Source organism: Pezoporus flaviventris, unplaced genomic scaffold (assembly GCF_033815535.1).
Source record: "Pezoporus flaviventris isolate CSIRO_AGI_PZ_B2104156 unplaced genomic scaffold, CSIRO_AGI_Pfla_v1 ptg000213l, whole genome shotgun sequence".
NCBI classification, from domain to species: domain Eukaryota; kingdom Metazoa; phylum Chordata; class Aves; order Psittaciformes; family Psittacidae; genus Pezoporus; species Pezoporus flaviventris.
Window position 1 is genome coordinate 1,186,509 of NW_026892761.1, and position 22,513 is coordinate 1,209,021.

The following is a 22,513-nucleotide window of genomic DNA, read 5'->3' on the forward strand; positions in this document are numbered from 1 at the left end:
CGATGGCGGAAGGGGCGCGGGGGTATTGCGCATGCGCGGAAGGGGGCGCGCAGCACGTGGTGCCACTGGAGCGCTCGATTCAAGGTTTTGGTTCAAATTCACCAAAACGGCGCTAAAAGCCCCAAAAGTGCGCGGTTGTGCCCCAGGAGCAGCGGGACGGCAGCGCGGGGGCTGCTCTGGTGCAGCACAGCCACGTGAGGGAACACAGACCGGCCTTCCGCTGCTTCTGGGCTGTAAATGACGGCAGCACAATGGGCTTCTATGGGATGGTGTCCTGGAGAAGCTGCTCTCGTGTCCATGAAGACCTCACCTCCCTACAAGCATTTCAGTCTCCTGCCCCGTTTCTCTTCAGTGCATCTAACCCAGCTCACTGGCTCCATCCTAACTCCAACCTGGAAGGCCCCAGCCATCCCCTCTGCAAGGGACAGGCCCTGTGGGGATGAGCAAGGGCTGGAGGCCAAGGGATGGAACAGCCTAAAGAAGCAACAGCCACGCTGCACTGGGGACAGGGGGGGGCATGGCCCCAGAGGCCTCTACACAGGGAACTTCAATCTAACCTCGATAAATAAAACCAAATGTTTATTTACACCAAAGAATTCCAACACTGGATCTTTCACATATGAAGGACAAAGTATATATACACAGCAAGGGGTAGCAGGGCTGTAACGAGGGTGCTTTTTCCGTTGTCAATGATAATAGTTGTCCACAATTACTGATCTACCATTCCGGGTTAAGGGAACTCGCTCCGTCCTCTCAGTGCGTATTTACAGGACTGTGAGGTAACTGGATTCTCACCACATGGCACGTGAGGGAGGGGATGGGGGTGAAGATGTGGGATCGGACTTGGCGCAGTCTGAGTTTTCCAGCTTTAAGTAGCCACCAGCTTGAAACCTAGAGAAACGATTTAAAAGAAACAAGATACCCAAATAACAAAGTAATTTCAGAGATCCAGACCCCGGGAAGAGGGAGCTCCAGGCTGGAGCCCCGGCCTCAGAGCTGCCCAGGACCCCGAGTGAGCAGAAACTTCATCTTTTAAGACTAGAATGACATGCAGGGGGGTGAATTGGCATTGTGGTTGGCTCCTAAGGAGACATGATTCAGTCCAATTTGGGTGTCAAACATTATCTGCACTCACTCCTTTTAAGCTTTATCCCACCTCTCCATACTGGAATTGTCTCCTCAGCAGACCCTGGGCTGGGTGGCAGGCGGGACATGGGGTTCAAGTGAGTGGTACTTTAAGAATCCCCCTCCCCTGCCCCACAAAGACTTGGTTTGGTTCTGGAGAAGAGCACAATGCCCCAGGGTGTAAGCTCATGGAGGAGGAATGGTGGGAACATGAAGAGATTTCCAGTAGGATGCAAGGAAATGCTGTTGATTCAATCTGTTGTTCTTAAATGAAGAGTACTTTTTTTTTGGGGGGGGGAGGTTGGGGATGGGGACGGGGTGGGGAGGGAGCAACTGTCCAAGAAATATTCCAGCTGTGGGTATTTTCAGGGAATCCCCTGAGTTACGAAAAAGTTCAAGTAAAAAAAGAAAAAAAAAATCAGCCTATAATAATTTTGTATATAATGACTGAACTACTATAAATCCACAAGCAACAGTTCAGACACGGTGCCTCCAAAGCGTTCATCCCCTCCCTTCCCCTGCCAGGCACGAGCTGCCTCCTGAGCAGGGGGTGAGGGGCAACCTCTTCCCCACCTGACCCAGCTCAGGCCGCAGGACACAGGAGCCCCTCACTACTGCTGAGCGCCTGCAGCAGCTGGCACGGGCATCCCCAGCGTGGTGGTGGCGGAGATGACGGGCGAGCCTGCTAGAGGTCCCAGGGGGGAAGGTGTTGGCACTGAGGAAATCCCTGGAAGAGAGACAGGGAAGCAGGAATTAGAGTGGCACCAGCGCAGCGCTACGCGGGACTCGGCTTCGTAACCCAAGTGCTGTCCCTTTGCAGGTTAAGTTTGCTGCTGCTCTGTTACATGTTCAGAGCTGCCAAAATAAGCTGAGATTAAAGAGCTCTCCCTGTTCTCTGCAGCCTCTGAAGAGTTGCTGAGGGGCAGATTCAGACTTCAAAACATCCAACTGCAAAGCACTTCTTAAAGCAAGACCAGAAAAACAGCTCAGGCTGCGTGAGGCCTTATCACACTCTCCCACCCACTGCTTCCCAGCCCTCTGTGCCCTTGTCATCGGTCCCAGGAGATGATCTAATGCCCCACCCGCAGACCTCACCCTCCTGGATGCTCACAGCACATGTAAATGCTGTCACACACCACCCAAGGAGAAGGGTCAGCAGCAGAACTGACCTGACATCATACTCGCACTGCTGACGGGAGTGCTGCCACCCGGCATGTTGGAGGAGCCCATCCGAGCCTGGTCTTTCACGATGGGATCTAGGAAGAGCAAAGTCCCCTCAGGTGATGTGGCAGCAGGCAGCAGCTGAAGCACACACTGCTCAGCCGGTCCTGACAAGCTGCCCATGGCAGGTAACATCAAGCCTCGTCTACCAGAAGCTTCCACCAGCTCCAGTGGGAAGCACCCAAGAAGGTGCCAAGGAAACACCACCAGTGGGAAGTCACCGAAATGATGCGCTTTGGAGTTCAGCAAGAGGAAAAACTGAAGGACATGAAGGTAAAGTTTATCTCCTCTGCTAAGGATCTGTGTAACTGCAAAGCCAAACCCAGAGAACGGGTGTAGCAAGCAGAGATTAGCACCAATTACAACTGTATGTCGTGTCTCTACACACATCACAAGAGCTGTTGTGTCACTGAGCTCCTTGTCTTCTGTCAGCTGTTCCCAACTTCTGCACTAACTCTGTTCCAGGGTTTAAAGGGTGGCTACAAAGACAATGGAGACTCCTGTTTGACCAGGAGTCACATGGCAAAGAGCAGGGGGACGGACACAAGTTATTTCTGGGGAGACTCCAGTTGGACACAAGAGGAACATTTTTCCCACTGAGAACAATCAGCCACTGGAACAACCTCCCCAGGGAAGTGGTGACTCCTCCAGCACTGGTCATATTTGGACCAGAAAGGTTGGACCAGATGATCCTTGAGGTCCTTTCCAACCTGGGATTCTGTGATTCTTCATTTCCAGCTGCAGGTAAATAACACTGCCACCTGAGCTGTGACAACCTCCTTCTGCCTCCCAAACCTACTGCATCAGAGAACTGAACTCCAAATGCTGCCCTTCCTCACATGGAGCTCAGTACAAGCTCTGCCTCTGTTAGGACATGAGTTAATTTAGCTGTTTGTCTCACAGCCTTCAGCTTTACTACTGCTCAGACTTGCAAAACATTTCACTTGAACACCTGCCACAGGCATAACACAGAGCTGTGCTGGTTGTTGGTGACCCAAGTCTGTTCAGCAGCAAGGAAACAAAAAGAACTGAGGAAATACTCATTTTGCATTATTATAGCTGCTTCAAACCCCTAAATATCAAGATTTGTGAAAAGCAGCAAGTGGTTAAAAGCATTTAACAGTAAAGTACATTTTGTTTTGCAGGGCCAAGACCTGAATATACCATTCACTAAGGCACAATTAGGAACATAAGTTGTTAAGAGGGCCTTGACAAACCAGAGCGTTCTGGGTTTATGCACCCTACCACCTGCTGAAGTTAGCCTGGGTTTAGCTGCCTGAACACAGGGCTGCCCATTCACTGGCCTGACTTGGGTGTGTAACACCATTTCCTCAGCTGGTGTGGGTGGCAGCGGCCTACTTGCTCCACCACAGAGGCATCCTTGGCTCCAGTGCAATTCCTTGCAGACCAGGCTCATTACGCTGCTCTTCTGAGCTCTTATCTGCACAACCTACAGGGACAGAGATTTCCCAGAGGCAGAACTCGTTGAACAACCCCTGTACTTACAGAAGTAGGGGTGCTCCATGGCTTCTCTCGCTGTGAGTCGTGACTGGTGATCGTATCGCAACAGCTTGTCTAAGAAATCCAGAGCTTCCGGACTCACCAGATGCTGGTTCTCACTGTGAACAAAGCGCTCCCATCGCTTACGGGAGTGTCTGCAGGGAAGAGAGACCCCGGTCAGGCAGGGAAGAGGACAGCAGTGCCAAAAGTCACCCTTCTGAAGAGCAAGAACTGCTCAGATGTCCACCTCTGCTCAGTGTGGCAGCCCCAGGGCTGAGCTGTACCAGTGCACAGCAGCAGTACACCGCAGCTCCACAGGGCGGCACGAGGACTCAAGGTCAGGATGGATTTACAGGCCTAAAATCCAGTTTCTCTTCCTCTTGTTCCCTCAACATCAGTCCCTTGTGGTTTGGTTTGTGTCACACAAAATATGAGGGGGAAAAAAAAGACACAAATGCCATCTTATGCAGCACCTGATCTTTTGCACTTAGAGCACTGTTTTGTTTTCTCCCCCGGAACACTGGAGAGAGCATCTGCCCTTCATGCTTTATGCTCCAGCAGTTCATTTACTGCCTAGATGACATGAAAAGCCCTTCCTCAAGTCCATTTCCAGAAAAGGGACCAGGGGAAGCACTGAAAAAAGTGATCAAAGGCACAGTGACAGCTCTCAAGAATCTTGGCTCTGATATCTCCCAAAAGCATGAGGTTCAGTTTACTTCAGGGGCTGCTGACAAAGCAGTAGCTCTTTGGGTCTACCAAGAGCTCATGAGCTACTCTGGAGCTTGGCTCACCTGCCCAAGATGTCATTGAAACGTGGATCCAGCTCGATGTTGTACTTGTCAATGTAGTCATACAGATCTTCTGTTCCCAGCACCTTGGCTATCCTCACCAGCTGGGAACAAACAGACCAAAGTCACAAAGGCAGGAGCACATTCCCTTGGGAGCCTGAATGTGGTCTCGGTGTCTGAACCAGCAGCCACAGGGTCACCATGACCATGCCTCCACTCACAGCTGGAACTCGGTAACCCCATAGCCAGGAGGGAGCTGCACACCCCAACAGCACTAACACCCAAGACCCTGCAACACCAACTCCCCTGGAAGCAAGATAATACTCAAAAGCAGTGGGGGGAAGGCAGGAATAACTGGTCATGAAAACAGAAACTCTGCATCTTTCACGTGCAGGGTGAAGCACCAGCCTGGAGGGCTCCAGAATGGAGGTTTGAGAAGAGAAGGTCACTGATTTTCAAGGACTGCCCACCAGTCAGGTGCAGAGCACGTGCTAAAGGTTTAAGTATAAAAACTCTGGCCTAAAGGCAGCACAATGTTTTCAGACTCTAAATAAAACAGCACCAAATGCAGAGTTTCCAGACAGAGGGGAGGGAGGATGGACGGACAGTGCCAGGGGTCTGCACGTAACAGAGCCTCAGGAATAGTCAGTCTGTGTGCCAGAAGCCCAGCATTAATATTGACAGAACTTTCCCAGATACTGAGTAGCTCAAAAGCACAAAGTGTAAATGTCTGTCTATGTCACTGGTTAGAAAATCCTGCACACTTGAGAAAAGGAACGTGGCTTCAAGACTGAGCAAAGAAGCCATTAACAAAATGCTGAAATTCTTCTTCAGATATCCTGATAGAAGTGCAAGGAGGAAACCTCCATTGTGCTGAGAGTACTCTGACTGCAGGACCAGCTCTCACCTGATCATAGTTGTCATGGCCATGGAAAAAGGGCTCCTTTCGGAATATCATACTAGCCAACATGCAACCCAAGCTCCACATGTCCAGACTGTAATCATACATCTGTACAGAACCAGAAGGACAATTCAGTGTCTAGTGAGTGAAGCAGAACAGACTCTCAATACTAACAGGGTCCCCCCTCCCTCCAGTGATCCAAGGGAAGCATCACAACGGGAACCAAAAGAAATGGACTCCACAGCATGCATGGACAGGTGAGGAAGTGCCTTCCTTCAGAACCAGCATGGAGCGGAAGCCACCAGTATCACTGCTATTTCCAGCCCATAATGCAAACTGCCATCAGCTGCCGGGATGGTTTTAGCTTTATTTAGTCCATGCAGTACTGGCTGTTCCCACAAGGGCTTCGTTTCATTCCTGGACTTACTGCAAACACAGCCCTGCTAAAACCACATTCAGCATTTGTATTCCCAGCACCCTGATGACAGTTCTGCAGCTCTTCCTCACGTCCTGAGACTACTCAATAGTTTCTTTAACTCAGCAGCTTTACAGCCACTGCTTTCTGTGATGCATTTCAGAATGGGCTGTCCTTAGCTCCAGGTCTCCAGGAACCTGAATTTCTGGTTTGCTGCCTCGAAATGGCACAGACTTCCCATATGGAAGCTAGTGACAAATCCCAGTATTCCTTACCTGATAATCTACAAGGAGTTCAGGTCCTTTGAAATATCTGGAAGCCACTCTGACATTGTACTCTTGTCCAGGGTGGTAGAATTCAGCCAAACCCCAGTCTATTAGTCTAAGCTAGAAATGGTAGAAAACAAAGATCAAGGGATGCTTAAGAGTTCCATTTTACCCTTCTCCACCCCTGTGCAGATATCTGCTAGCATCACTATGCAGAGGTACCCAAAAGGGATCCTAGCTTGCCAAGGGAACAGCAGGCCCCCCTCCCCACCCTCCAGCCAACCCATGCTACCTTTCTGTGCTCATGGTCAATCATGACGTTGTGAGGTTTGACATCTCTGTGCATGATTCCCATGCTATGGCAGTAATCTAAAGCCTGGAGGTGACACACAAAGAAAGAGATGCTGCAGTCACAAGGACCTTTCAAGTTCAATGATAATTCAGAGCAATTTCCACATAAACCCAGTCTAACCAGACTGCCTGTAGGGTTATATCCTGGACTAGGCTTGGGGACCACAGACACGACTTCTAGAGCTCCCTCTCAAAGGGATGCCACTGCAACAGAAGTGTTTTGACTTCACCTCATGTGCTTCCTCATGCAAATGGCATTTCAGAGTCTCTAAGAGCACAGTCACTAGGCACTGATCACACACACCTCCCTTCTCCAGACTCCCAAGGAGAGAATATTTGTTTCAGAAGAATGGATAAATACATTTAACTTTACATCAGAGCACAAAAGCAGCCAGCAACAGCTTACAATCCCCACTAGTGGGATAACGACCACCTCTACAGGATTAGCTGAGTGCAAATCCTACAAATCAACCAACAAAACACTAACTTACCTTCAAAATCTCATACATGTAGAATCGAATATCATAATCTGTTAATGTCTGGTACAATTGCTGTGGGACACAAACACATCCTGTTAGTGTTCAACACCTCAGCAACACCCCATCCCCGCCAGCCCTGTGCTCTGCTGCTGTGCTTCTCCAAACCTCCTTGAAGGCACAGGACAAAGTTTCCCAAGTTCCTCTGATCCCACTCCCAGCTCATCAGGCTGTTCCTAACCCTCACCCTTACAAATCCCACATTCACTTCCAGCTCAGACAGTATCCCCCTCTTCACCACCAGCCTCACGCATTATGCTGCAGACTGGGTCTCAAACAGACCTCCTCCTGAGGCAGGTCAGTAGGGAAGGGGACAAATAAACATTTAAATCCCTTTCCCCAGAAGCATGGAAACCATAGAAACAGCTGTCCACATTTAAAGTGCTTCCAATAGTTATACACCGAGCATAAAAGCAAGATGTTTCATAAGGACAGCACCGACAGGCCACAAGGTAACATTAATTTGTTCTGGAGGTTAGAATGTCACTTGGAACCTCCTGTGGCAAAAGGGAACTGAAGGACTAGTTACAAACTTCTGCATTTACCTTTGAAAGACAGTTACTGTGTTGGAAGGAAGTGATCAACCAACCCACCTGCCCATTACATACTTGCCTTTCCCCAGAAACACATTAAAAAGAGGCTTTCAAATGGAAAACATGAGACTGTACCTTAAAGTCTGTGTTGTTTACGTGTTCAAAAACCAAAGCGGGTGTTCGAGACTGCAACAGAGAGAACAGGGTTCAGCTGTGGTTAAGATGAGATAACATGTTTGCACTTAGGATAACAAGTTAAATCATTTCTACTCCCAAAACTGGTAGAAGCCCCTTTGCCTTGGATGCACTTGATTCCCCCGAGACAAAAAGCAGAGGCAAAGCCTGCAGCACTGTTAGCAGAATGCATTAACTTGTCTCAGGTCACTGGTATCTCACCCTTACAGCAAGGGGCTGAAGGCACCTGCAGGGGCAGGGCCCTCTAAAAGGAGTTAATCAGATTAAGAGCTGATCTGATTAAGCAGTTCAAAAGCAGGATTTAAGAGCAGGGGAAAACAAAGAGCCAGATCAGAGCTGAAGTCAAACACAGCAACTTCACCATAACCCCAGAGGACCCTTTAAGGTCCCTCCACACTCACCACAGGATCTTTTACTATATCTGCAAGGGTGATGATGTTGGGGCCGCCCCGCAAGTTCTCTAGGATCTTAATTTCACGCTTGATTTTCTTCTTTTTAACAGGCTGGAGAACAGAAAAACGACAAGTAAGACAGAGCATTGCAGTAAAGGGAGGCCAAGAGCTCAACAACCACACCACAAAGGTGGTGACTGCAAGTCAGCAAAATACATTGGAGCCTTTGCAAGTGAAGCTCAAACACATCTTCTTGTTACCTGACTGCTCAGTATCTGCAGTATCCTTTCTAATCACACAACCCTGACAGCTACCAACATTGGTTTCATATGAAGGAGGGTCAGGAAGATGGTTTCTATCTCTTGCCCAATCCCCAGCTCACCTTGAGAATTTTAACAACTACTTTTTCATTATTTGTGATGTTGATGGCTTCAAACACTTCGCTGTATTTGCCTCGGCCTAATTTCCGCACTAGCTGGTAGTCATCTTGATTCCTGTGGAGATAAGAAGTTAGAGTTAGTTCCAAAGAGCTCTGGCATTTGCATCACGATTTACAAACTGGTCCTTAACACAAACTCACTGCCTCACCTTCCAGACAAGGTGGATTAATGAGTGTCTTCATCTGAGCACAGTGATTCAGAGTTAGGAGAGGAGCAGGGAGTTTCTACTTGCCCAAGTTAGGTTCAATCCAGAACTGATTTCTTCCACAGCAGGTAACATAAGCCTGACTATGCATCTCAGCAGCGGCAAACTCGACCTATCCCTTCCACTGGTCTCTACATTTTTCCTTGTATAATGTTGTTAAAAATCAACACAGCCAGAAAGACCAGAACTTTCAGCACTGGCTTGTTTAAAACCAGAGCAGGCACAAGCCACCACTTCGGCTCAGCACACTCTGTACACTTCAGAACCCAAGAAGCACCACAAAGCTGAGGGCAGAACATAGCCCAGGCTCTGCTATACAGAATGGGGAAGGCAGAGCTACAAAGAATGGTGTCACTGCTGGCTGATTCTTGGACAGTTCAGTCATGAGCTCAATTTAGGCACCTCCTTCCTTCAAAAAGCAGCAGACATCTCTTCCAGTCACTCAGAGAGCTGAGCAATAAGTCACAAAATAGCAGGTACCTATTTAAGTCTGCTGAGTGTCTTCAGCCACTCCAGGCAGAGGCAGCTTCAGGCTTTTTACTTCTTTTCAACCCTGATGTTTAGATTGTTTCAGAACAAGATTTTCTTCCCTCTGAAAGGGGCCATTTCCTGACTCCCTGCAAACACTCTTCAACCCAAACTCTTTAAGGAAGCTGCTAAAAACATCCCTGCACTGTTGGGGATTTCACATTTTGACAAGAAACACTTGGGAAGCAAGGCTGTGATCCCAACACTTGCCATGCACACAGGCAGCTGCTAAGGAGCAGGATAAAAGCTTGACACTGCTGGTGCCTGAACTCCCCATGCACTAAATGCAGGATCCTGCAGGGATTGATCCTGGTCCAGGGACATCCAGAGGGAGCCCAGAGACTTACCCCCACTCAACAACATGCGACTCATAGTCCCAGTACTCCCGGGGTCTGTGTGTGTTCACATCCGTGTAGACTCTGGCCCTGCTCGGCACGGGTCCCGACATATCAGACAGGTTGGCAGGTGGGAATGATGGGATGGCAAATCAGAGGCTGCCTGGTCTGCACTGGAGGATAATGGCCTTGGATTCTTCCACCTGCAGAGAGAAAACCAACCAGAGGGTAAAAACCTCAAGATACTATAAAAATATTCAGGTTAATCATTAAAAGCTGCTGAGGAGAACCTGGAGCCCAGCCACGGGCTGGGATCACCTGCCAGAGCCTGAAAACTGTGTGTCTGCTCCCCCCCTACGCAGGACAGGATCACTTGGCAAAAGTAACCCCCCAACTTTGCAACTTCAGCATGGATTTTCCAAATGAGGGTTACAAAGAGAACCTTCCCAAAGGGAAGAACTGCAGGGTGTGTAGCTGCAGACTAGACTCACTCCTTCCATCCAGCTCCAGAGTGAAAGCAACAGCCATGGGCTAAACCTCTCCCCATCCAGGAGGAATGTGCCTGCCATGGAACAAACACACCTCATTCACTGCAGGCCACACTATCACTTCTTGCAAGGCACCACTGAACGATGCAGCAAAGGGGTGACAGACCAACAGGTCACCTGCACAACCTAAATGAAGCACTTTCTGAAGTTTCAACTTCTAGAAGGACCAATTTTCATCTAAATCAGAACTTTGGGATTTACCGGCAATTCTTGAAAGGACCAAAGCCTTTGTGCTCACACACAAAGGTTTGTGTGGCTACAGCGAGTCCTTCTGTGCAAAGAACAACCAGCAGCAAGACAGGAAAGGCCACTGTGAAGACCTTAAGGCCAGTTACCAACCATTCAGAGACCCAACGGCCTGAGGATGCTCAGAGCACTTCACAGCAAACAGAGGCAGGCAGAAGAGTTTGACTGGGATGGGGCACCAGTTTCAGTCACAACTTTCTACAGTCGTGACATTAAGAGACAGCAGCATCTGTGTTAGACATGGTGATTTACCCACACACAGAAGAAAAACTCTGCTGCACGTCTAAAGAGGTTTCTTTGCATTCTGCTTGTGCACATTGCATTACTGAGACTAGTCAAAATGAGTCAAAAAGAAAGCTACTGTATGCCACAAACACCCTAATTTCTGAACACTTATCAGGAACTTAGTGCAGTTTTATACCAACGAATAGCGTCCTACCTAAACCAAAAGCAGAGGCTCTGCACCTCTCAGATCCTTCCCAAGTGAAAGCCAACATATTTTTAAGCATTCAAGCACAAAAATCTCTTTGTCAGCTTTCAAAATAACCCACGAGGAAGGAAGCAGCATCGGAGCATGAAAGAGCATTGTTCAGGGTGCAGCATGTGGCAGAGCCTGCATGGCCTTGTTTAAAGAAAGGCTCTTGAGCAGCAGGGCAATAACCTAAAGACATAGAATGTAGGTATTTGCTGTGCCAATGTCATCCCTCCACAGAAACAACCACCAGGGTGCAGGAGGAGGTTAACAGCCACATTCATCAGAAAGATCCAGAATCTACTCAGTTAGCTCAGGCTATCGGATACATCACACCAGAAGGAAATTCTAGAAGCAAAATCCTGCTCTACTGGCACCATTTATGTGAGGTCTGCAGCACTGCAGTCTGCTGCAAGGACCACAGCTACAAGCAGAAGATGGTATATGACCTGGGGGATGAAGGTCTGATGTCCTTTACCACGAGCCACAGCCTGACCAGCAACCGGCTCTGCATCTGGGAACACAAACATGAGGTCTCCTTCTGGTATGGACCAAACCTCCATGGACCTCAGGTTAGTTTTTGACCTACTGACACAAAAACAGTGCTGAGGGCAGCTCTGGGTAGAGAGGGGCTGAGGTAACACAGTCCCAGGGTCAAAAGGGACAGGACACTGTTCCAAAGCCCACTGTGGAGGTGACTGAAGGCCACCCACCCATCCTCAGCCCAAGCAAGGAAGGATGGGGCACTGCAGCCAGGTTCAGCTAATGGAAGAATATGAAATATGACTAAATACTCTATTCCTGGACAAATGTTAGTCCTGTAACAAATTACACTTTCAGAAGATGAGGCAGCAATCATCTGAGACCTCAAACCATTTATGTGGCATGACTCAGACCCGTAGAAATTAGATGTATATTCCCAAAACACACTTTGGCCTTAACAGCACCTGAGTTCACTGCACCACTTTGAGGACAGTGAAATTTAGTGGATTTCAGAGTTTATGTTTCCCCTCATTCCATGTGCTTCTGGCAGGAGATGCCCAACACTCTTGTGCAGGAATTAACCCAACACCTCAGTTGACTTTTGATTTGAGCTTTTCAGCACAAGTGGGTATCAGTGAAAACACGTGGCTGCTCCCCACCCAGCCCAGCCTGGGTTCAGCATGGAAAAAAACAAGAAAGAAAAAGAAAAATCAATCACATTATCTAAAGGCAGATCAAATTGCAGAGTGGTTCTTACTCTGTCACGTAGCTCCAGCCCAGCACTGCCTGCACGTTGTAAGAGAAGGGCTTTTTCAGGAAACCATCGACTGCAGCTTCTAAGAACAGCACACAATGCCTGTGTAGGGAGGTGGGTATTATTGTCTGCTGTTCTCTCTACAGGAAGGGGAGAGTCTGCACAGATCATTTGTGTTTCAGGCAAAGACAGTACATGCATCTACACTTACCCGGCCCCAGAGCTGCTCGAACCGCTCAGGAATTTGTATGTATTTTGCTCTCCCTGTCCCCAGAGGGGGATAATTTTGCAGAGGCTCCAAAAGCTCTTTGGCAGAAGGGACTGACACAAATAGGGACAAATAATGGGGACAGGTGTGGTTGTGGAAGTCAGTTTAGCTCCAGTTTAAAGGCAGAGAACATACAGTGTGAGCAGTGATTGCACCTACATGAGTGTCCTGAGCTTGTTATGAAAGATGAGTTCTGCAGAATCCAAACAGAACATGTCATTTATTCATTCCCACATTAATGACAGGATCACAGAATCATTTATATTGGGAGAGACTGCTAAAAGTAACCCAACTAAAGGAGATTGAATTAGATGAGGTTGCCATGTGCAGCTCAGCCTTGAGCATCTCCAAAAAGCCAAAATGAATCTCAGAGTTTTAATTCTCTGGCAGAGAAATGCTGAACTGGAAACAACCACTTTGAGGCAATAAACCAGAGGTCACAGAGAGAGGAAGACAAAGCTGCCAGTTACCACCTGCCACGAGCTGCTCAGTGCTAAGGTTTGCCTGTGCAAGGCCAGAAACCAGGTCCTGTGGTGTAGCATTTGTGGTGACCACCTTGGGAAGACTGTCCCCAATAGCACTAACATTGTAGCCGCAGCAAATGAGCACCAAGGAAAAGTTTCAGTGCCAGGTTTTCCCATAGACCTTCCCTTAAAAACACATTTGAGTATTAGCAAACTGATAAGTAGCTCACCTCTTGCAGAGCACCTTATCAAGAGCACCCCAGGAGACCCTGTTCATCCCATGTATAAACAGCTCACACTAACACAGGCGAATGCACCCCGCGTGCGCTGCTGATAGCGAGCAGTCAGGAGACAAACGCAACTGCACCACCACCATAGAGGAACCTTTTAGTTGAAGGGCTACTAATTAAAAGAGATCAGTTCTTAGGTTTGAGTTATTCAAAGATCAGCCTGAGCAGCTTTGCACACCATGTTTTGTACCTAAAGCTCAGGAAACCAGGAAAAAGCCTCCCAATGTTCACTCCGAGTTGGATTTTTAAACCACTTTCATTTAAACCCCTGTTACAACCTCCCTCCTTTTAAAAAGGAGTTTCATCACCCTTAAAATGCACTCTAATCCCAGTGGCAATCCCAAAGACTTGATTTCTTGTGGAGTATCCATACGTACAGCACCTAAATTCCTATAGGAATCTCTTGTGCCTTCTGTCCTTCCAGATGCACCCACTCTGAGCAAGTAGCAACAAAACACAGCTAAGGAATTTGCACATTAGTTTGAGAAGCACCTGCTCACCCTCTAGTAAAATTCACCTCTTTTTAGTCAAGAGTAACTGAGATACTGGAATATTCCTTTTCCTCCTTTTAAATGGAAATGCTTTTGGCACAGAGCACACAGTTACTCACTCAGAACCCTACACCTAGGAAGTGGCACCAGTATGACACAGCACATAGACTCTGAGCGAGCTGGAAGCCAAGAGCTTCCCAGAACACTGGTGTCCCAGGGAACCTGGCCAAGCAATGACCTTTGTGGATCAGATGTGGAGTGTAAATACTGCACCCAGGAACACGAGCGCCGCTTGACACGGCCTCCCTCTGGAACGCTGCTAACAGCACAACCTGCCCTCGGTGCGAGCACTGCCCTACCAGGAGTTCCAAGTTCATCCCAAGACTGAACCCAGGGAGCCACACCAATGTGGTCACTATCCTCCCCCGCCCCGATTCCACCAAGACTAAAAGAGCCATGACTATTTCCAACACTTTACCAGTCCCTGACAGACTGTCCCACACAACCTCATGGAGAAAGGGACACAGAGAGCTCTGTCAGACAGGGCTGGAGATTCCCTCTCACTTCTACTTTCTCCATGTAAGCTCATTACCAACAGTGACTGTGAATCACTAAGGCTGTGAAGAGGCCAGGCCAGGCAGCAGCCAGGTCACTCTGTGACTAGAAAAGCTCTCTGCCAGCTGAGAGGAGCAGGGTTCCAGTAAATAGTCCGGAATCAGAAGCTTACTCCTTTCTTTTACCCACAAGTGCAACTGAGATGTCCCCTTTCACAGCAACAGCTTAAACCCAGGCTCTGAAATCCCAAGTGCACAATGTGCTCTGTTAGTGTAGTGAGAGGAAGCATGACAATTAGCACATAAAATTGATTATCATTTCCTTCACACAGCCCATTGATCCCAGGGCAGGAGCACTCGCTGCTGCAGAGGGTGGGGAGTATTTAGTACGGGACAGACACCACTGAAATGAAAAGATCAAGACATGCTTCAACACCAGGGTCCAGCCTGCTGCTGGCAGCCAACACCAATCAAACCCCAGCTCACCTTTAAAGGAAGAATTAACAGTAACCAACTTTACAAAACCCCATGTTGTAGCTCACAAAAGAAACCTGATTTGTGCATTTCCACGATGCTGGAGCTGCAGCAATGCCATGTGGAATAGATGACCTCCACAAGTCCCTTCCAACCTATATTTTTCCTCTGATTTTATAGCTGAAATAGAAACAAGCCTGGATTAACACAACTGACATTTTACACCCTTTCCTGGAGACCATTCGCCTACTAAAGGGAATTCAGTGGCAGAAAAGGGGATTTTAAAATATGATTGAGCTAAAAAAAAAGCTTAGGTTTGAAATCCAACTTTTCTCTTAGTGTTTTCTTGGAACAGCACATTCTGCTCCAACTACATTCTTCTACCAAAATCATCTTCTAGGTTCCTCTTAAAGAGCTGCTTGTGTCTGGCTGTGGAGAAACAAATCATGATATACAACGACCTCACCATTCTCTTAAACAAGGCATAACCAGCCATTAGGGAAAACAGTCGACTGCTTTAGTTGAACTGGAAGAAACATCTTGGAGTAATTCTGCATTAGCAACATCCTAAAACCAAACCGGTTCCTCCTTCACCTTCACTGATTCCTCTCTGAATTCCTCACAGCTCCTGCCAATGAAGGGGTCAATCTCACAGGGAGCATCACTGCCTCAAAGTCACAGGACTGCCCACGGGATGGTTTTACTCTAACCCCATATTCTGTGATCACTTCCATACTTGGGGAAAACTTCACTCTCCCACTCCACAAGCGCAGAGGGTGGTGTCTGTCACGTCTGACACTCCCCAGGCTGCCCTGGCAGTGTCACTGCAGCCACATGCTCTCCCAGCAGCAGCTCTGGCACAGTCCTCATTGTTGTGCAGACCTGGAATGGCTGAATTTTAGCGGAGCTTTCACAGACCCTCTACAGGTCTGCAGCATCTCAGCTTAGTTTGGTGTCCAAAGCCCCAGTGTTGGCAGCAGCACACGTACCTGGGGTAGGACAGGTGGGACCCGCTCCAATGGCAGATGCCAGTGATGGGAATGCTCCTCACTCCATCTCCTAAGGGACTTTATACAGAACAGCCAACTCTGAAAGCTCCTCTCGTCCCACTTCTCTCCAAAACCCATGGACCATCCTCATATTCCAGAGCTAGGCCAGCACACAGAGCAAACGGAAAGCTTTTCCCAACATAAACACATCAGGACTGACCTGGAACGAGGCTGTGTGGACATCACCAAGACACCCAAGCTCCAGCAGCCAAGTGCAGGCTCTGCCACCATTCCCAGCCACCCCAGTGGATATCCTCATTGCCAATGCTGCAGACTCCTGACACAACCACATAAAATGGCTACAAAGGTAACCAGGAATTGCCAAGCTAACCTGTTGGAACACACATACCAAACCAGAAACCAATGGCAGCACTCTTCTGGGGCATCCTCCTCCCACCCCGAGAGCTTAGGCTGAGCAGGGAAGGTGGTGGGGTATTCAAAGGCACATCTCTTTAGTCTGACCTAAAGCCAAAGAGAACCTGCAAGGACTTCAACGGGAAGTCTTCTAAGTCTTTCTTCTAAGGCACTAATAAAAGTAAAGCTCCTCCTGCTGGGGCTTTGGACAGTATTTTCTAAGAACCATGTCTGAGATCCAGGGCCACCGGAGGACTTCCTGAGGGCTCACCAAGGGGAATGTTCAGCCCCACTCCAGGCTCTTCCCAGCTGACATTAGGTCAACTGGCAGCATCCTCTGGAAAGTTCTCCCTTCCTCACCACTGCTAAGGGACACAGTAACTGTTTTCCTCACTAATGAGCACACACAGGGTAGGACAGGCCAATCCTTCAGCTGATTTGTCTCCTGTGGTTCATGGAGAGAGAGATTCAGCTAGAACTGAACTGAACCCACCAGCTGTAAAGTTACATGTTTTTCATTGATCTGATCATGCTATTCCTAGAGGCAGGAGCTGACACAAGAGCTGAAGGATAAACCTGGTGCAAACCCCTGCCAGGAAGCAGAAGTTCTACCATAATTCTCTAAAAACCCATTAACACAAGATGAACCTGGCCACAAGCATTCTGACAAATGGGAAAAATAAGCTATTAAACTCCCCAAATCAGTATCTATGATGCATCAACACATCACAGCAAGTGCTGGATTTACGCAGCCTTAGCCAGGTGAGGTGAAGTTACTAAGATTTCAGTACTTCACACCCATATTTTGGAGCCTGGCTGAACCTGGTGAGCACAACAGCCACCACACATTGTAACTGAGCAGGGACATGAATGCTGAACCCACCCTCACCATGCCAACCCACAGCACTGCCAGCCACGGGCAAGGATACATCTGTCCGTCTCCACAGCATCGTTCTTCACACCCTGCAACCACCCCTAACGCCACTGTGCAGCATCAAGTCATGGCTTAGGATCAGGATGTATTTATACGCTTGGTAGGATGCATATGTTGGACATATGCCTGGATGCATCATTCCAAACTACCCAGATTTAATGTGTAAACTCAGCTGAAATGGATCTGAATACCACACAACTTCCTCAGCAAGCAAAAACCCTCCTCTTCTTTCTGGAGTACAAAGTGCTGCTTGATCTGCAGAAAGGAAGGCTGGAATTCCAACAGCACACTGGTAACAGAGAGAGAAATCTGTGACAAAACTCACAAGAGGAGGAACACTGCAGGAGCTCGTGCTTTGCCACACTGGACATTCATCTGTGGTGTGTGTCCACACTCTTCCATTTGCAGAACACTACAAGTAAAGATTTACTGACAACTGCTGCACAGGTGTGCAAAGATATGCTGAGGAACTGCCTCTCCCTCAGCAGGACACCAGGGCAGAGGCACCACTGCTCCTCCCTGGGCATGCAGAGGACTTTAGGGCACTTCTACATCACATGGTGAGACCTCTCCCACCCAGTTCTGGCTCTTAACCCAGTGTTAACCCCCCCAGCACACGCTGGACTCTCCCAACATGTAGCTCAACTAAAACCAAGATGACTTTACCCCTTGGTTACTCAGAAGGTGCAAGGGCAGAGGCCACTTTTCTGCAGAAGCAGACTGAATAACTCCATTTTCTAGCACTGCTGTTAATACTCAAAGACACGACCATGCCACTGGCAATCTGAAACCAAATTTCACTTTGGCCCCAAATTATTTTCCACTTCCATCTAGTACATTTTAGTCAGCATCCACTTCAAGTGAATTGCCATAAACTAATGCAGCCATTAGATCAAGCAGCTGGAGTGGCTGCTCTGTAATACTCCTTACATTCAGATGGGTCATAAGGACCATGGCACAGGGTGCCCAGAGAAGCTGTGGCTGCCCCATCCCTGGCAGTGTTCAAGGCCAGGTTGGACACAGGGGCTTGGAGCAAGCTGCTCCAGTGGAGGGGTCCCTGCCCGTGGCAGGGGTTGGAGCTGGAGGAGTTTTAAGGTCCTTTCCAACCCAAACCAGGCTGGGTCTCTATGATGATTCTAATAAACTCTGTGGCAAATTAAAGCAGTGAAATGGTGACCTCCCGACCAGGAGTCAGTGGTGGTATTGTCTCGAGTCCACAAAGGACTCCAAGTCTCCCTTCTGCTCCTCAGCTTCCCAAAGCAGCAGCACGAAAAAGATAATAAAATCATTTGTTTGAATAAAACTGTCCAGAGCAGCCTGAACAAAGGAGGGGGAAGACTCGTGTCAGACTCATGTGGCTGCTGCTCCGCTGCTGAGGCCTGGCCAACAGGGGCTATCTGTGAATCGTTGATCCTACAACCACATCAACAGCCCCACTTCTCACCTGCCTTTCCCCCCCAGCAGACAGGTCTGGCACCTTGAAGGCAAACAGGGTCCAAAAAGCAGCTTGTAAAACCCCTCTGCTTTCAGCAGCAGTTCAGGAAGCTGCAGTCTCCTTTCCAAGGCGGTTTTTCCAGGTCCAAAGGAGAACTCTTTTTCTCCAATCAGGTTCTGTAAGTTCCAGGAGTCAGCTCTTGGAAGCCCCTGGAAGGAGATATCCAAGCTCAGAAAAGTTATCCAAGAGTCGTCTTGCAATGAAACCAGGGAATGTCTGCAGCCACGCTGAGGCACAGACCCTCCCGGTCTTCCACCTGGGGGCTCATTCTCTCCAGACCCTGATGGAACAATAAGATCTAAGATGGCCTCAACCTCACCCTGAGTCTATAGAACAGACACCCCAATGTAAGTATGTGAGCAGTGGAGGAGCACTGGAGATGCCAGGTCTGGTAACCCAGAAATAAAGCCCTGCCTCCTCAGAAATGTGCCATGAAATTAATCACACCACCACAATGTCACCCATTTGCTTCTGCCTTCCTTTGCCCGATTCCTCAGAGGGCACGAGGACAGACGAAAAGAGAAAATTAGTTCTGTAAGGAGAAAATGCAGGGAAAAATTCCAGCGGAAGGTGTGAGGACAGCAGACAATAAGGCAGGAGAAGTTACATCCCTGTCCCTTTTATCACAGTTTTCCCTCTACAATTCCACACATTTATAACCACCTTTTGGCTTCCCGCATTCCCAAGATTTCCACCTCAAACCCACATCAAGCCTGCGCACCCAACCTGCGCTATCTGAAAACACCCAAATCTCAAGTACTGAAGTTTTTCCATGTCTCGCCTTCAGGGACCAGCATTTTCCCAGCTCCTTCCCCAGCAATTCCCCACTCCTGCGTTTGCATCCTCATTCTCAATGTTGCATCAGCTGCTTTCCAGTAAACAAGAGCCATTCAGTGCCCCTGCACACAGCTAAACTCTGCCTCATGTCATGAACGGTCTCCCTGTCATGGTCCAGCTCCCTCCACGTGTGCTAGAACCTACCATCAATTTCATTCTCCCTCATCCAAGCAGCCACCTTGCCAACAGATCCCATCCCTGCTCCATCAGTGCCCTGGCAAACCAGAGAACTTGCTCTGAAGCTCCCACTTGGAGATCTCCACTTTCTCCTTCAGCACCTGACCCTCTCACCACATTTTTCCATGCTCTGGGCCTCATCCCCACCCTTGTGTTACCCAGTTATTCAACACAGCAGCTCCCTTCTTTGCTATGGCCAACGCTGAGACAACATTAGTCTTCTCACTGCAAGGCTGATGCTACCCTCCTCACTGCAGGGTTGATCCCATGAGAGCAGCAGTGCCTCTGCAAGCTCACTGAGCTCTCTGCTGCAGCCCATGCTGAGCACCACAGGACAGGGAGAGGTTTCACTGTTAGTGAAACCAGGTAACAGAGAAAGAAAGGTGAAAAAGGGAACTCTCTCCACTGAAGGATCACCGCCTACACCAGAGATGTACACATTTCATACTCAATGGTCTGGATCTTTCCATAAACCCTTCTCTGGCAGGAGGCACTGAAGAACTGGACTTCCAGCCACGAGGCATGGGTGGATCTTCTGAGGGTGAAAGTGGACTGTTCTGAACATGGGATTGGATGCTCCCAGTGGGAGCCACATCCCATTCCAGTTTTCTTTCCCCAGTTGCAGACACAGCATGTGCCTCCACAGAGGATGTGCCACTGTTCCATGTTTTACCCACACATGACACAGTGCTTGAAGAACTGGAACACTGCCCTAATCCCAGTTTTAGGCCTAAGGAGCTGATCAAGCCTCACACTTTCCCTAAATCCTGTATAATCTTCCCAAGCTCAGTCTCCCCTGTCCCAGCACGAGCATCACCCTTTTCTATGTCACACCAACATGAGCAATGCACAGGACAAGCAACTTCCCTGCACCAACCCAGGGAATCCAGGATCCACACTGGCAGAGTCACGTCCACACCCAGGCCACTGCCAGTCCAGCACAGGACCAACTGTGAGCCTCAATATTCTAAGCAACTATTAGGTCTTTGAAAAGAGAGAGTCAAAGAACAGCGTAAATCACTGCCTGCCCCCCAGCTGCTGTCTCCCTGTGCTTCTACCTCCAGCGGGTGCTCACCTGAAGCCACAGAACGAGCTGCTCTTCCCAAAGGAGGGCAGAGCTCACACAGCCCAGGTGAGCACACTTTGGGGGCTGTGCATGGCACCCGGGTTCAATGCCTGGCATCGAGCTGCAAGAGCAGCTCTGCAAAACCCCAACCCAGCTGCAGGCTGGCCCAACACTGACCCCACACCACTGCAGGCCTCTGGCACGTACCAGGGCTCAGCGAAGGCACCAAGGGGCAGCCCAAGGCACAACATGGGCTCAGGACCCATAAATTTAGAATGCAGAAAGGAGGCACTTGCCCTCATGAGTCTCTGCATAGATCAACGCCTGCTGTCAGCAGAAAACATACCAGTGAGTGAGTGTTTATAACCCAAGCTCTATCGCTTGCACCCACAGCCCTCAGTAAGAAAGAATAACGTGCTCTGACCAACACCACACACAGGCCTTCATAATCTTATCTCGTTCACAAAGCGCATTTTACCAACAACCCCGCATCCTATTGCCCCGAGGCACAACCCCAGCAGGGCCGAGACTGACCACTGCTGCCTGCAGAGGAGAGCAGCGACCGGTGCGGAGACCAGTGCGAACGACCTTCCCCTCCGCCCAGAAAGGCCCAGAACCGAGCCCCTGCGCGGCTGAAGGCGGGGAGCGAGCACAACCAGATCCCCCCGCACCCCCCTGCTCTGCCGGGCAGGGCGGGGAAGCGGCGAGACGGAGACTTGGAGTAAATAACACCTACACCGGGCGGGCCAGAGGAGCTGGGGGGGGGGGAGGCCGCCCTTCCGTGGGGCCCGGCCGTCCCTGCGCGGCCGGGGGCAGCCCCGGGGGCAGCGGAGGCTCCGACCCGCGCCCCTCCCGCGCGCCCTGCCCGCCCCGCCGCGCCCGCTCCCCCCCCCCCCCTTCACCGCCACCGCCTCCCGCTCTCCCTCAGCGCCCCCCGCCGCGGCCCAGCGTTCCTGAGGGGCGGCCCCGGCCCCTCCGCCCGCACAGCGCCCGCAGCGGAGCGGGGGCAGGGGAGTGCGGGGGAAGCAGGGCAAGGGACACGGCGCCTCCCCCCCCCGCCGTCTGCGGAGTCCCGGGAGCGGCGCCGGAGCCGCCGGTACCTGCCACGGCCGCCGCTCGCCGCCCGCCCGCCGGCCTCACACAGACAATATGGCGGAGGCACAAGGCTCGGCCGCCAGCCGCAGGGACCAGAGCGAGGCGCGCCGGAACCGGAAATAGCGCAGCGAGCCGCGGCGGGGCGGGGAGCGTGTGCGGAGGGGAAGGGGTGCCGCGCCGCAAAGCCTCATGGGAGTTGTAGTCCGCGCCCGGGCGGTACCGGGAAGCGGGGCGGGAGGGTGGGATGGGGATCCCGGTTTACCCGCACCGGGACACGGCCCCGGCGGCTCGGGCCGCACCGTGAGGCGAGGCCGGGCCCGCCCGTGTCGGCCTCCCCCGCCTCGTGGTCCCGGTGGGAGGCTCAGCCGTGCTCGTTCCGCCCCCCCCCCCCCCGGTAACCCCGGTCTCGGTTCCGGTCCTCTCTGCGGGCTCCCGAGGGGCCGGCGGCGGGCGGCTCTTGGCGGGGCCATGCCCGGGGCCCGCCGCCAGGTGGCAACTGCGGCCCGCGGAGCCGAGCCAGGCCCGCGGCCCGGCCGGGCTGAGCGCGGCACCGCACCCGGTGCCCGTCGCTCGGTTCAACGCCGTTTTCCCGTCGCGCAGCCCCGGGATCGGCTTTTCCCGCATCGTGCACCCAGCCCTCGGCCGCGGGACGAGCCGGGGAGCCCCTGGGGATGGGGATAAACAGCGGGGCACAGCCCGGCCCCTCCGCCCCGAGCTCCCCCAGGGCAGGG

General features: G+C 50.5%; 1 protein-coding gene across 3 annotated transcripts; it reads right to left on the bottom strand.

Annotated features, from left to right (window-relative positions):
* Positions 1-558: 558 nt before the first annotated feature.
* CSNK2A1 (casein kinase 2 alpha 1) lies at positions 559-21,868 on the bottom strand. 3 transcript variants are annotated; one of them, XM_061441287.1, is made up of 14 exons: positions 18,590-18,806; positions 9,744-9,934; positions 8,606-8,717; positions 8,233-8,334; positions 7,772-7,822; positions 7,059-7,118; positions 6,509-6,592; positions 6,226-6,336; positions 5,542-5,643; positions 4,638-4,738; positions 3,853-4,001; positions 2,295-2,381; positions 1,699-1,852; positions 559-891 (listed from the first exon to the last, which is right to left on the bottom strand). In XM_061441287.1, exons 2-13 carry the CDS (start codon positions 9,842-9,844, stop codon positions 1,737-1,739), a joined length of 1,176 nt encoding a protein of 391 aa, XP_061297271.1. In that variant the 5' UTR covers positions 9,845-9,934; positions 18,590-18,806; the 3' UTR covers positions 559-891; positions 1,699-1,736. The 3 variants fall into 3 exon arrangements, with proteins under 3 accessions (XP_061297271.1, XP_061297269.1, XP_061297268.1); XM_061441285.1 differs by lacking the exon at positions 18,590-18,806 and adding an exon at positions 21,788-21,868 and having other exon boundaries at positions 559-1,852; XM_061441284.1 differs by having other exon boundaries at positions 559-1,852; positions 18,590-18,804.
* Positions 21,869-22,513: the final 645 nt, after the last annotated feature.

Bases quoted from the DNA above. Each gene is read 5' to 3' on its own strand.
- CSNK2A1 (XM_061441285.1), bottom strand. From the start codon at position 9,844: ATGTCGGGACCCGTGCCGAGCAGGGCCAGAGTCTACACGGATGTGAAC. The intron at 8,335-8,605 runs GTGAGCTGGGGA...TCTGTTCTCCAG, and splicing joins TAGTTGTTAAAATTCTCAAG to CCTGTTAAAAAGAAGAAAAT. The intron at 7,823-8,232 runs GTGAGTGTGGAG...TCTCTGTTGCAG, and splicing joins ATATAGTAAAAGATCCTGTG to TCTCGAACACCCGCTTTGGT.